This window comes from Lotus japonicus, chromosome 1, assembly GCF_012489685.1.
Source record: "Lotus japonicus ecotype B-129 chromosome 1, LjGifu_v1.2".
In the NCBI taxonomy this organism is placed as follows: Eukaryota; Viridiplantae; Streptophyta; class Magnoliopsida; order Fabales; family Fabaceae; genus Lotus; species Lotus japonicus.
Genome location: NC_080041.1, coordinates 116,767,159 through 116,778,770, shown reverse-complemented (window position 1 = coordinate 116,778,770; position 11,612 = coordinate 116,767,159). Strand labels below are relative to the sequence as shown.

The window sequence follows — 11,612 nt, the reverse complement described above, 5'->3', positions numbered from 1 at the left end:
TTTTTATTATTTTACTCCTGGAGTCAATAGATTATTCTCTTACAAAAATGCTATAAATATATTTTATCATAACTTTCATGTGTGGGACCTGCAAAACTTTTCTGTTCAGTCAGTTTAAATTTAATGTCTAAAGACTCTAAACAAGATGTCCAGTCACTTGTTCCCCTCATAATCTCCCCTTTCCTTTATCTTTCCATCGATTTGTTGTCATGTGAAGCAAAGAGAGCTTAGAGTTCAGTTCAGTTGGCTTCTTTTCTTGTGTTTCCTTTCCAAGTACCATAGCTACGTGTGGAAGACAGAGCAGGTGTTGACGTTGAATAGAAGTCAATCAAATTAATCAGGTACTCCTATTGCTTTTTTAATTTCTTGTTAATTATTTATACCCATTTCTTATTTTAGATATGGCAACATATATTCTACATATTCTTAGGTTGTAAGATAAGATCTCTCTCGCTCTCTGTTCTTCAGTATATAGATATTTGAAGATCTACGATATGCAATACCAAGCAAACATATAAACAGAATAGATCAACTGAGATGTAGGAGTTAAATCTCCCTGTTCATATAATTTTTTTATTTTATACAAGAATGGATTCTTAATTTTGGAAAAGAAGGAGGGATAAAGGAAAAAAATCTTTTGGTAAAGTGTTTAATTAAGCGCAGTAGACCTTATCTCGTAAATGTTTATTGACAATACAAATTTATCGCATACAAATTTATTGATAAATTGATTTGATAAACTTATTAAACTGAATTGAACCTATATTATATGTAAGCATAACTTTTAAGTCATAAATTAATCTGAATAGCTTATGAAAATAAATTTAAAATAGTTTAAAGGGAGATTATAAATTAATTTTTTTGTTGTTACATATGAAATGATAAAAATGACTAAACTACACTACGACATATGATGCAACAACATGACAACATGAAGTTTCTAGATTCGCCGTAGTAACTCTCCCGAGATGCTTAACGGACCAACCAATCCGCTGCGTTATTTTTATTCCTAGAAATATGCAAACTAAATAAATTAAAAATTGAAACATTGATTTGATGTGTCCCTTTTGACAGGCTGCTTAGCTCACAAAATGAACGCCCTCCGCTCGTTTTGGAACAGTCCCATTGGTCCAAAAACCACTCACTTTTGGGGTCCTACCTTCAACTGGAGCCTTCCTCTTGCGGTACATTCTTACTTGCCTTCCCACTATAAAGTGATTTAGTGTAAAAGCAAACTATATTAATATCATCAATCAAATTGTGGTGATCTTTTTTATTTGAATCACCTTGCAACTGCTATATATATCAGGCAGCAATGGACACAAAGAAACCACCAGAAACCATATCTGTCAATTTGACCGCAGGTTAATTACTATAACTTTCTTCAGCATTAACATTAATATATAGGTGGTAATAACTGAGCCCATTAGTTTCCAATTTCAATTAATTAATTGTGGTAATTAATTAATTGATAAGTGGCGTTGTGTGCAGTTATGTGTGTGTATTCAGCATTGTTCATGAGGTTTGCTTGGGTAGTGAAACCACGTAATCTACATCTTCTTGTATGCCATGTCTCCAATGAAACTGTGCAATTGTATCAGCTCTCAAGGTGGTTCAGAGCTCCAAGGTAATTAATATCCTGCCATATATAGATGTATTACCACGAGTTGAAGATAAATATGTTCTAACATTGCTCAACAATTTGCTTGATAAAATAGGTTGCTTGAGCAGAAGAAAGAAGAAGCAGATGCAAATTGAAATATTTGTTGCAATAAGTCAAACAAAAGATGAATGTGTTTGGATGATAAAGATGTTAAATAAGCACTTGCAATAATGAATGTTTACCACATATAAAAGCTTATTTATAAGTTTGTTTGAGAACTTCATATGTAAGCACAAAATAGCTTATAGGTTGATATAAACACTTACTTATAAGCTAATATATAAATCTTATAAAAATAAACTTAATAGAGTTTATAGACTATTTTCATAAGTTTACTAAGTATTTATATAATAAGATATATAAAATTCAAATAAGTTCTAAATTTTATTCTTTGAAGTATTACTTATGTTTCCAGCAATCGTAAATAGAGCGCATTTTAGTTTTGGTCCATCACTAAAAAAATGTTAAATTTTGGTCCTTATTATTAGAAAAAATATTGGTTTTGGTTGAGGCTCAGCTCATGCGAAGTGCTTGCGTGTCAGATAAGTGTTTATATGACACTCCAACATCATTTGTTTTTTAAAACCACACCAACACCATTCGTCACATCACGTCAAAGATGACATGGCAATGACACGATGCGACGATGTTGCTAGTAAAAAACTTCATCATGGGCCACTCTATGAGATTAACAAGATTTTCCTCCATTATAGTGATGCTTAAGAGGTTTAGGCAAATAAATAAAGGACTTGAAGAGATCACCATCAGTGAACAATGGTCCGCTTAATTATGGGGATGATGATCCTCATAAGGCCAATTTGTGAAAGAAACTTTGTTGGATGATATTTGGTGGGATAAGGTGGACTACATTCTTTTATACACTAGCCCTATCTATGATGTTTTAAGAAAAAGGGATACGAAAGCATCAAATCTCCATGTAGTATATGAAATGTGAGATTCAATGATTGAAAATGTAAGGAAAGTCATGTACAAGTTCGAAAGAAAGACGGAGTCGGAGGGATCAACCTTTTAGGAGGTAGTATATGCCATATTAGTTGATCATTGGACTCTTTGAACCCAAGGTCATTATCTATATTCTTAAATATAATTTATAGTTACTTACCTCTATGTTATTTGAATTTATAACAATATTTCATTTATATATTGTTTGTAAATACTATAGTCATGAATGACTAAGTGAAGATACTAATAGAGTTCGTCCATATCAATCCATATCAAGATATGGAAATTACTCGTAAAAGGACCAAATGCTTCAAAGGATATTTTGTTGATGTGGATGAAAGGAACCAAGTGAATATAGAGTTTGCAAGATTCTCGATGGAAGAGAAGGATTTGAAGATACTCTTTAACTGATATGGGAAAGATGGATACAAAATCATGGTGGCTTATTCATGGTGCTCATGCTCCAATTCTTAAAAAAGTTTCCCTTAAGTTACTTTGGCAACCATGTTCATCTTCATGTTGTGAAAGAAATTGGAGCACAGACTATTTTTTTTTCGAAAGTAAATGGATAATTATATATAAATATAGAAAGTGTTGAGAAACAACCTCTCTCAACATGGGTAAAGTTACCTAGCAGCATAAAGCTAACAAAAACCCTGCCACTATAGCAAACACCTTGAAAAAACCCTAGCGTCTACCCACCGGATAAGTCCCTATTGAAATCGAAAAACGAAAAAACCAGAGCAAAAGGATGGACCATCAACAGCAGCAAATGACAGCGCCTGCAGAGCCTCAGCGCCATCTCCACAACCGCACCCGCACCAGCCAAGATGACAAGATGACATCAGATTGAGCGGGTAATCTAATATTTGTTCATAGCAATCTCCGCCTTACTTCAAGAAGTTCTACACCATATCAACAAAGGGAAAGCAAGATGTGGATTCTTGAAGTTTCTAATTTATCACTTGATAAACCGAAGGCTATATTTTTCAATAATGATGAGGGCCACTAGATAGATTAACTCTATTTCTTTAGAAACAAAGTAGAAAGTGCTTAAATTGTAAACTGAAGCTTTTTAGTTTTTTTTTTTGGTGAAACTCATCGACATAAAACTTAAAAAGTTATAAGTCATGAGATTAACTTGTCACTCTTAACCTTAATTTCAAAGCCTCTTTGTTTAGTTTTTCAATGGTGAAGATGTCTTTGTAAGGAGAATATTGTTTGACACGTTCTATTGCCAGAAGAACATAGATCATATTCATATGTTTGGGCTGTAAAAGCCTTTGTTTTTACTTTATATAGGTGATGTTTGGAGTTGATTGATTTTATTATTGTATATCATGACAATGGTTGTTTACTGTTCATCATGTTCTCTTTATTTTGTGAATATAATACTCTTTTGGATTTTTAATATGTATATATACACATTATTTTATTTTATTTTTTAATATATGTCTAAGTGTTGTCTCAATATTTTGCTTTTTAGATTTTAGTCGTGTCTGGTGTTCGTAACGGAGCTCGTGCTTCATAGATCTTGACCCTCTTCGGTAGACTCATGACCTCCCCCTACCCAACTCATATGTCCCTCAGCTCCTACCACTTGAGCTATCCTACAGAAACGAAACGTTTTCTAAGTCATTCAAATGTGAACAATTTTCTAAATAAATAAAAATTGAAATAATCACACCGTTAATGTATTGGGATATAGATGTAATTAGTATGAAAAATATTTTCTTTGTTTTATATTTTCACACTAATAATATGTATCTGAAAAATATTTCATGAATAATTAAAAATATATTTTATTAAAATAATATCAATATATGTACCCAAACAAATAATATCAAGAAAAAACCCCCAAGGGCCATGTGTATAATAGATAGCCCATGAGCCCAAACACAGGCCCAAGGATTGTATCACAAGGAACAAATCCACGAGAGAACCACCGTTCACTTCATTGAGTTCGAATCGACTGAACCACCGAGTCACACAGCTCAGTCACCGTGAAGCGCAAAGTGAACCGAGTCATGGACCCACTGGAAGCGCTCGCCGCCCAAATCCAAGGGCTCTCGAGCACCTCCGGCGACATCGCTCGCCTCCACATCATCCTCAAGCAGGCCGATGACTCGCTCCGCTCCGAGTCAACTCGGTTGTCTCCCCTCTTCTCCCAACTCCACCCTTCCCACCATACCCTTGGGTTTCTCTATGTCCTGTAATCACTCTCTCTCTCTCGCTCTCGCAAATTCGTGTTTTCTTCTGATTCTGATTTTGTTGCCAATTATACGAAACCCTTAATCACTGATTGGGGTTTTACAATTGTAATGACAGAGAAGCATTCACCTCAAATTCAATTTCAAAGGAGCAAGCTGAGACTGTGATTCCAGTTATTACCGGGTTCGTTGCTGCTTGCAGCGTTGAGCAAATTCGATTGGCACCAGAAAAATGTAATGATTTTCAACAATGCTGAAGGTTTTAATGTTCTTGCTTGCAAAACCCTAAATTTGTTTTGGTCAATTTTGCAGTTATATTGGTTTGTAAGAGGCTGAAGGATCTGGTGATGCTGCTTGAAGCTCCCATTAGAGGGGTTGGTCCTTTGCTCACTGCTGTTAGGAAGCTTCAGCTCTCACCTGCACACTTGACTCCTTTGCATTCTGAGTTTCTTCAGCTTTGCTTGTTGGCAAAGTGCTATAAAACTGGCTTCTCCATATTGGAGGATGGTGTTTCTGAGATTGAACAACCAAGAGATGTTTTTCTCTACTGTTATTATGGGTGTGTTTCTTGCTTGCACGCTTTCTTTCTTTCGCGTTTTAGGTTATTAGATAATATAACATGCTAAAGGCTTTTTTCTAAGGTGGTTGAACTTGTTCTATTCTCACATTTAGTGATGTATATGAATCTAATGCGAATTAGTGGAACATTGTTAACATTGAGAATCTTGTGCTGGAAATATTGAATCTAGTAGCTGTATGGTCATTAATGAGAAATATGCTTACTCTTTTGAATTTTGGACAGGGGTATGATATGCGTTGGACTGAAGCGCTTTCGCAAGGCATTGGACCTTCTACATAATGTAAGCCATCTGTGCTCTATGGTACTCTAACTTATATTGATCATGATCTAAGAAGCACAGACACCTCGGTTATAAGAAGTGTCACGTGCCACACTCGTACGACACGTGTCAGTGTCAAACATGAGTACAAAATAGTCTTCGGCTCAGTCATGGCTAGAGAGCAAGCCGGACACTTGTGGGACACCGATATTATTATTATTGTTTTTAATTCAAAGAAGAAAATATCTTTATTTTCTAAATTATTTTAAAATCAAACTTTTTTCCTTTTTTCATTTACTCACGACATTCTTTTTCATTCAATGTTGTTGATGGCGGAGAGCCAAAAACCCGACATATCTGACAAATAATGATGGCGGATTATGACGGGATATCGACCATGACGGAGAGCCAAAAACCCGCCATGAGATTCCGCAATGGCGGATATTTAATAACACTGGTTTGATTCACATTCTCGTTCAAAAAATGCAGAAGATTGGTTTGCGCCTTGCTTTCCTTGTCTATCAACAGCACAGTTGGTCGTTAGAGTATTAGGAAGTTGTTTTATGTTTTGTTCATAACGAGACTAACTTTTCTTGATTTTGAGAAGCTGGATTTGCCATATTTATGATTTTTTATTTTTTGATATATTTATAAGCAGTGTCCCGGTGTCCTACTTTTTGGATGTTAGCCTTTTCGCGGTGTCTGTGTCGGAGTATGCTTCATAGATCATGGTTTTTTCTTATAACCTCTTGGTTCAGACCTCTCTATTAGCTTAATGGTTATATTTTTCAGGTTGTAACTGCTCCAATGACTTGTATGAATGCTATAGCTGTTGAAGCTTACAAAAAGTATATATTGGTTTCTCTTATTCATCATGGACAGGTAAGCATTTATTTTCTTTTCGTGGTATAATGAAGGCATTAAATAAAAAAAGTGCTCTAATATGATTGAGGATTAAGTTTTTCGCCTAAAAAAATACGGAAGAAAAGAAATCAACGAAGTGATAAATGGGTTCGCTCATTTGTTTTGATTTCACAACCCAACTATGCTTTCATGCTTTACTTTCACTAAATATCATTGTTATTCAGTGACAAACTTTGTGTATGGCACTGTTTTCTTTTTTCTATTAATTTGACCTTATTCCATATGAAGTTTCATCTTTGTAACTAAGAAGCTGGTTTGTCATATGTACAGTCACAGTTAGCTTCAAGTCTTCCGAAGTATACCTCTTCAGTTGCTCAAAGGAACCTAAAGCACTTTTGTCAGGTATAATTATAATTGAAGTTAGCATAAACAATGATTAGCAATTTTTTTGCACATTTGTGTTGATACACAATATATTTTGCGCATGACATTAAGTTAAGCAAGACTAATTAACACTCTCTCGCTTTGTAAAGCATGTTTATTCTTCTGATTGTTATGTGTTGTTTTTGGCTTGTTGCTATACCAGTTATACTTTTTGCATGGTCGCCTGCAGTTTTTCTTATTTCAGGTTGCTGTTTGTAGGGACTCTGTAATTTGTAGCTTCCCTCAATTTAAGAATTGCTTGTTTAGAATTGTTTCTGTTGTACTACCATGCTAAATGAATTCATACTTCACTATTTTTGCTTGTATTGGGTTACTTGTGTTTTTCGACTTTGTTAATTACTTCTAACCACATTGTTGATTTCATTGACATGCCTGCCTAGAATTTTGGGGTCAAGTATGTTCTACCTTGTTAACATCTTTTGGTTATTCTTAATTTGATCAGCCGTACATTGAATTGGCAACTACTTATGGCACAGCAAAGATTGCAGAACTAGAAGCTTATGTCAACACAAACACAGAGACGTTTGTAAATGTGGGTTCCTTAACAATCATATTCTTTAATTGAAGCATCTGGCATTTGACTAGAGGACGATTGTCTTTGCCCAGTCTCTTCTGTTCTTGTTTGATACTTATTAAGCTCTCTCTTAAATTATTTGTTTTTGACTGACTATTAGTGTCTCCTTGTAATGTTTGTATCAGGACAACAATCTTGGACTGGTTAACCAGGTTGTATCATCCATGTATAAACGGAATATTCAAAGATTGACCCAAACATACTTGACCCTTTCTCTCCAAGATATAGCCAGCACAGTGCAGTTAAATACCTCCAAGGAAGCAGAAATGCATGTGCTACAAATGGTGATGCTCATAATGATGTTGTTATTTGTCATCTTGCAGCATTAAGATCATAATATTATTTATTAATCACATTCTTGAACCGCAGATTCAGGATGGTGAGATACATGCGACAATCAACCAGAGGGATGGAATGGTGAGATTCTTAGAGGATCCTGAACAGTATAAAACGTGTGAGATGATTGAGCATATTGATTCATCAATCCAGAGGTATGCTTTTGATTTTTTTTTATGTTGAGCAAGCACATAGACTTTGTTATAATGTATATAAGAGGGTTAGTAAATTTCACTTGTAGATTTAAAAATATGCTGCCAAATCCGTTTTTTTATATTCTGAAATTTTTATTTAATGGTTAAGTTGGGGATACAGAAGATCTCTCTATTACTTAAGGTGTTTACCAAGAACAATTCTGAGTTTCTCTTGGTTCTAGACATGCTTAGTGAACACATCCTTGACACAATCTCATGGTAGTGCTACATGTTTTTATGGATGATGTAGTCTTAGTTGGAGAGTCGAGAGAAGGTATAAATGAAATGTTAGAGATATGAAGACAAACCTTGGAAGCAATAATTTTCGCTTGAGTAGAAGTAGATCAGAATATACGGAACGTAATTTTAACCAGAGACCGCAAATCCTAGTTTATAAGTTGAAATTGGAAAACATATAATACCACAGTTTTCATGTTTTAAGTACCGTAGGTCCATTATACCAAGTAATCGGGAGATAGAGGGTGTTGTCAATCATAGAATCCAAATTTGAACGATGAAATGGAGGAATGTTTCATGGGTGATCTGCATTAGAAAAGAATCACTCGAACTTTAAGAAGAATTTTACCTCTAAACTATTAGACCTGCAATGCTTTATAAGACTTACTATTTTGTGGTAAAGAGCCATCAAGAATGTAGGCTAAGTGTCATAGAGATGAGAATATTACGATGGATGAATGGTTGCATATATAGGGTTAGAAATATAATCATTACAGAGAAAATGGGCTCCCATTGTAGAAATGATGATAGTCTCATATTAAGTGGGTTGGGTATATGTGGAGACCCGTGGAAGTATCAATGAAAAACCAAATGGAGAATATTCAAATAGTTAGATGTAGATGGAGACCAATGAAAACTAAAGGTCAAACCATTGAGAGAGAGGGTTAGAGGTAAGTTGGCTGTCTTTGAACATGATACATAATTAAACATTAGGCTGTTGTGTGTGTGACTCATGTAGCCACTATTACCTTGTGTGTAAAGGCTTGGTTATCTTTGCTGTTGTTAAGTTGGTGATCCACCTGAATAATATGCACCCCTGTTATACTAAATGTATATCAATTTCCGCACAGGATTATGGAACTATCGAGGAAACTAAGTACAATGGATGAACAAATTTCATGTGATCAGCTGTACCTGTCTAAGGTGAGCATGTATAATTTTTCTCATACTGTCCAGTGAAATTGTATATAGATATTGATAACATGCTCAATTGTTTATTCAGGCTGGGAGAGAGCGGCCGAGATATGATTCTGATGATTTTGATGTTCCAGCAAAATTCAACATTTAAGGCAAGGGCATCTGTTCATAGATGAATTCATGATGTGAATGATGCAATTTGAAAAGGTCCATTGGCCTTTTCCCTCTTTTCTTTCACCGGTGCAAATGGGTGTGGATTTGTTTTGCTCAAGGAAAGAGTTCATCTATGATTCAAAGCCATGTTTAGTCATGGATTAGCAAGGAGACCGTTGAACATTTACATAACTATTGACTTTTGTTTTACTGCATGCATTATGGATGCTCTGGCGGCAGCATTGTGCAGGAATCAGTAGAGGTTTCTGAAGTAAAATAGCTCCCTTTTTAGTTTATATAGAAACAAATAGAGTTTTGTTATTCTACTAACTCCTTTTTGCTAATTAGGGGGCACATCAGGGGAATATTTGCTATGGTTACTTCAATTAAAATTTTCCAAACAAAATTATATTCTATGAGCTCTTTTCTCAAAATGCAAAATAAAGGAGATTTCACACAATTTAGCAGCTATAATTTTTTTTATAGAATTTCCAGTAACATTTTGACATAATGGCAACTATTTGTAAAAACAATGACCGGAAACATAAATATTAGATGGTAAGGAACCACAACTAAATCTGATTGTGGATAGCGGAATTAAAATCTTATTCAAGCCTTGTTTTTTATTTTAAAATGAGCTCTAACTATATGAGATCCAAACAATGATGGTATCTTGCTATCTTTAAAGAGATTATGACAAGAATGAACTCTAAACTCATGAAATTATTGGTATTAGTTGTTTTATCATTGGTATCTTTATAGCAACCTTCATTCCACTCAGGGCAAAAACCTACTGTAAGAAATATTTTATTTCAGAAAATATAAAGAATAAATTTGCTATTATGCTAATCGATGATGAATGTTCATGAACTGATGATCGAGAAAAAAATAGCAATTTAGTTTTTTCAATGCAATTTCTTGCACTTTTAAAGTGGAGTTTACTAAATTTGGTGAATCTCACTCCCTATTAACTATAGGAGCATGCTTATCAAAAAAAATTATAGGAGCATTTTAACACGCTGGCTACAATCAAACTTCATTTTCTATCGTTACAGAGGGCGCTTGAGAGGTTGCACAAGTGTGTAGGGTTTTGCCTGAGAAATTCAGTGGTCATGATATTAGTGAACTGATCCTCTATTGATTTTAGGGTTAATCCTCTAATTGGTCCCTGTGGTTGTGTGGCCGTCTGAAATTAGTCCCTCCCGTAAAATCTAAGTCCTCGTGTTTGAAAAAGTATGTGTAGCAGGTCCTCGCCGGAGGGACTAATTTCCACACACTTTCCAAACACGAGGACTTAGATTTTACGGGAGGGACTAATTTCAGACGGCCACACAACCACAGGGACCAATTAGAGGATTAACCCTTGATTTTATCCCCTCATCATAACTAATGGAAATCATGTGTGGGTTTTTCCATGCTCAATGGACCTCTTTTGTTCCTTTTCTCTGATGAACAACTCAATTCGGGTAGCCATAGAAGCTAGTTGTGCCAATTCAATGCACTCTTGTGCAATCAGCTTCTTTATTAGTCGAGAGCGCATTCTCTTTGTTGCTATGTTGAAATATTCCGCTTCTTGAATTTAGTTGGCAACAACCTCTTAATCTTATGAATCTTTTTTTTTTTTTTAAGTTTTACATTAATTAATCCGGCAAACAAAATATCATCATATATATGGTTTATAGATTCGATCATGGAAACTTCTGTCCATATTAGCCTTAGTTCTTGACTGAAGTAGGAGGAAGTGAAGAATTCAGTTGAAGGCAGCTCCCATTAAGAAATTAATCTATTTCAAATTTCCAACGTGCTAGAGCTTATGATTTGAATAAATATGGAAAATATATTATTTTTCCTAAGTTTTGGCTTGATTACTAATTCGAAAGTCCAATCTAAATGCAAAGCTCTTTGGTCGGCTAATCCTTCTTCGCCACGAATGATTCCTAGTCGTCAAGAGCTACAAAATATTTTGGTGTCAACAAGAAGAATGTTTTATAATCCTTAATTGACAAGAAGCAACGTGAAATATTTAAACCGAATATTTTTTAACTTCTATATGCGTACAAATCAATAGCTAGGAAGCAATATGAAGATGACTAATAATGGGTACGAAATTCACAAAAAAAATAGTTGCGTCTATAAATCTTGATAGAAAAAAGAACAGAAAACAATTGAAAAATTCTATTTAATCATATCCTTGATAAAAAAAACATTACCATTGAT

General features: G+C 34.7%; 2 protein-coding genes across 2 annotated transcripts; both read left to right on the top strand.

Annotated features, from left to right (window-relative positions):
• The first annotated feature begins 126 nt into the window (after nucleotides 1–126).
• LOC130729667 (mitochondrial pyruvate carrier 1-like) lies at nucleotides 127–1,881 on the top strand. The gene is made up of 5 exons (XM_057581486.1): nucleotides 127–341; nucleotides 1,075–1,184; nucleotides 1,310–1,364; nucleotides 1,492–1,627; nucleotides 1,719–1,881. The coding sequence occupies exons 2-5, from the start codon at nucleotides 1,092–1,094 to the stop codon at nucleotides 1,756–1,758; spliced, it is 324 nt and encodes a 107-aa protein (XP_057437469.1). The 5' UTR covers nucleotides 127–341; nucleotides 1,075–1,091; the 3' UTR covers nucleotides 1,759–1,881.
• Nucleotides 1,882–4,568: 2,687 nt separating this feature from the next.
• Nucleotides 4,569–9,814, top strand: LOC130729665 (COP9 signalosome complex subunit 3). Its single transcript, XM_057581484.1, has 11 exons — nucleotides 4,569–4,838; nucleotides 4,955–5,070; nucleotides 5,149–5,395; nucleotides 5,639–5,696; nucleotides 6,468–6,557; nucleotides 6,870–6,941; nucleotides 7,426–7,515; nucleotides 7,683–7,841; nucleotides 7,927–8,048; nucleotides 9,176–9,248; nucleotides 9,328–9,814. The coding sequence occupies exons 1-11, from the start codon at nucleotides 4,654–4,656 to the stop codon at nucleotides 9,391–9,393; spliced, it is 1,278 nt and encodes a 425-aa protein (XP_057437467.1). The 5' UTR covers nucleotides 4,569–4,653; the 3' UTR covers nucleotides 9,394–9,814.
• Nucleotides 9,815–11,612: the final 1,798 nt, after the last annotated feature.

What these genes read in the sequence shown, in the direction of transcription:
- LOC130729667 (XM_057581486.1), top strand. Translation starts at nt 1,092, where the DNA reads ATGAACGCCCTCCGCTCGTTTTGGAACAGTCCCATTGGTCCAAAAACC. An exon ending in ATCTGTCAATTTGACCGCAG is followed by an intron (nt 1,365 to 1,491) that starts GTTAATTACTAT and finishes CGTTGTGTGCAG; the next exon opens with TTATGTGTGTGTATTCAGCA. An exon ending in AGGTGGTTCAGAGCTCCAAG is followed by an intron (nt 1,628 to 1,718) that starts GTAATTAATATC and finishes TTGATAAAATAG; the next exon opens with GTTGCTTGAGCAGAAGAAAG.
- LOC130729665 (XM_057581484.1), top strand. Translation starts at nt 4,654, where the DNA reads ATGGACCCACTGGAAGCGCTCGCCGCCCAAATCCAAGGGCTCTCGAGC. An exon ending in TTTCTCTACTGTTATTATGG is followed by an intron (nt 5,396 to 5,638) that starts GTGTGTTTCTTG and finishes AATTTTGGACAG; the next exon opens with GGGTATGATATGCGTTGGAC. An exon ending in CATTGGACCTTCTACATAAT is followed by an intron (nt 5,697 to 6,467) that starts GTAAGCCATCTG and finishes TATATTTTTCAG; the next exon opens with GTTGTAACTGCTCCAATGAC.